The sequence below is a fragment of the Montipora foliosa genome, chromosome 6, assembly GCF_036669935.1.
Source record: "Montipora foliosa isolate CH-2021 chromosome 6, ASM3666993v2, whole genome shotgun sequence".
Taxonomy (NCBI): domain Eukaryota; kingdom Metazoa; phylum Cnidaria; class Anthozoa; order Scleractinia; family Acroporidae; genus Montipora; species Montipora foliosa.
In genome coordinates this window covers 7,501-10,000 of record NC_090874.1, presented here as the reverse complement: position 1 = coordinate 10,000, position 2,500 = coordinate 7,501, and the positions used below count along the sequence as shown (strand labels likewise).

The window sequence follows — 2,500 nt, the reverse complement described above, 5'->3', positions numbered from 1 at the left end:
AATAATAGCAAACCGCCCAGACATTATGTTCAAGATATCTGCAAGGAATGCAGCAATGCAAGACGGGAAAACAAGGTTACCTTTATTGACGAAGCCATACAATCGGATAAAAACACTTCCCTTAAGGTATTGGAGAAACTGTCCGAATACAAGGATTTGGAGACAGAAATAGCCTGTACGTGGCAGATGAGAACAGAGGTACTAATTTCCATTGTTGTAAGTGCCCTTGGAGTCGTTAAGAACGCTCTGGAAAACAGCTACGCGAAATCCCAGGGAATAACAACCAGCTTGACCAGAAAACAGCACTTTTGGGAACAGCACACTTTCTAAGAAAGGTCCTCAATCAAGTAAATTGAACAAACACTCCTCTAGTGCCTTAGAACCATGGTTTGGCTTTGGCCCTAGTAGGCAAATGTAGACAAATTGAATAATAATAATAATAATAATAATAATAATAATAATAATAAAACAACTTTATTTATTTCACTTACTTACATTAAAAGAAATAGAAATGATTGATAATAAGAACATTCAAAATTCTATAAAATTACGAATTCCATGATGCAGAGATATTAAAATCATACAATCGAATTATACTAATGACGGCTAAACCAGTGTCCATAAACCGCCCCGAGTATAAAAACATATAGACCGTGTATCTCAAATATCCGCACTAGCTACATTTATTTTACAGTGTAATGATTGCTCTATCTTGCTACTAAATGGCGTTCGTGAACCTCTAACGCATGCATGTACCGATCTTAAGAGTTCAAACGAAATCTGTGTCTTGAGCCAAGTGATTACAATATGATAAGACTCGGTATCTTTCTGGGCTATCTTGTCTGCGAGATGCTTTAAGAACCACTGACACTCGTTTTTCATTCCGCCATTGGTTCCAAATACTAAAGGTGTAAACGAACCCATTTCTACATCTAACACCCTCTGCTGGTACTTGAATTTCTTCTCTTCTTCTTGCTCCTTGAACACTTCCGATGTTGGCTTGCTCTGGTAACACTTGGAGTTGACGTGCGTAACTCTTACATCAAAAACTGCTGTAACTCCTCTTGCCCAGAACCCTCCCACTTTGATGTCCAACCTTGCCTCAGAACTTGTAAAAGCGCTCCTCAAATGAAATCGCTCGTTGTCCAGGGCTTGAAGGCGTGGTTTGATTTCGACATTATTGCAGATCTTGTCGATGAATGTCGTTAACAAGTTCCGTACACCATCATGTCTCTGCGCTACAAACCCCCCCTTTTTACAAGAGAGGGCGTGGCCAACGGTGAATTTATCCCCACATACGCAATGACTTGGTAGATCGACTAAGGGCAGGTCATAACGCAAGTGTAGCGAGTCTCTGAACTCTTGCTTGTTCAGGGCTAAACCCTGGTCTGCGAGGGGCATCGCATTCAGCCAAGAACTTGCGCCCTTGTCTCTCGATTGGTTGACCAGTCGCAGCAGGTCTGGGGAGAGGCTTGAATCGATGCTATCCATTTTCTCTTTGGCACTTGCTCTCTTAAGTGATTGTTGATGCCTCTTTAGCTCCTCCATAGATCTTTCTCCTGGCACCATGATGGAACTCTGTGATGTAATAGAATCTACGTGCGCGGTGGTTAATAGTATCGAGGCAGCAAACTGCTGCGGTGCCTCGGATCTCAGATCAGGATTGCCTAGACCCCCTTGACCCGTTGCTAAGGTAGCAAGTCTGCGCACCTCGTTAGGGAGAGGCTCTGATTGACCGAACAAAGTTGGAAGTAGTAAATTCTTAATCACCTCCTGGATTGGGTCGACATAATCTTCGAACGATCCTATCGTGCGCATGAAGTAGGTGAACTTTGACTTGTAGCCTTTTGTGAAAGCAATGTACGCCACATGAGGCTGGCTCTTCGCTATTTCAGAGAGACGTTTGATTTCCTCTTTCCATACCCAAACCTTCTCCTCACAATACTGATCTTTGTATTCTTGCGACGCAATAACTGCTCCCAGATGGCGCTGACCTTCAGTCGTTATGTTGACTTCCTCTCCAAACACCCTCTTTGCTTCCTTTGCAAGTTCCCCAGACTTCACAATAAGCCAGCTCTTTGACCCATTCACAAAGTATCCAAACTTTTGTCCTACCTTACTCAAATGCTTGTACCAGTTATACAACTGCACAATACTCCCCCCTCCAGCTGAGTCGTCTGCTAGCCACACCTGTTTAACCAATGGGCAGTGGTCCCTCAATTTCTGAATCATTATAGATGTATTAAGTGCGTACCACGGCATCGCTAGCGGATCTCCTTGGGTGGTGCCTTCTCGAGAAAGTATTTCACCTTCCCCGCCGATAAACAGTCTAGATGGGCTTCTATACGTGTTAATAACATAGAGTGCCATTTCTTTGCACATGATCTGGATATTGTGTAAAGCCACTGACCTATTCAGTTGGTTAAAAGCGTTACTAGCATCAATTAACAATATTCCATCTGTTCCTTCTTCAACAAGCACTTGACTCATTGCGTGGGTC

General features: G+C 43.0%; 1 protein-coding gene across 1 annotated transcript in view; it reads right to left on the bottom strand.

Annotated features, from left to right (window-relative positions):
• LOC138008956 (uncharacterized) overlaps nucleotides 1–2,500 on the bottom strand; it is a 4,006-nt gene that overhangs the window by 970 nt on the left and 536 nt on the right. The window contains exon 1 of the mRNA XM_068856253.1: nucleotides 757–2,500. This exon is cut by the window's right edge and continues 536 nt beyond it. Within this exon, the coding sequence (XP_068712354.1) occupies nucleotides 757–2,500 (1,744 nt within the window). The remainder of the gene's footprint in view (nucleotides 1–756) is intronic.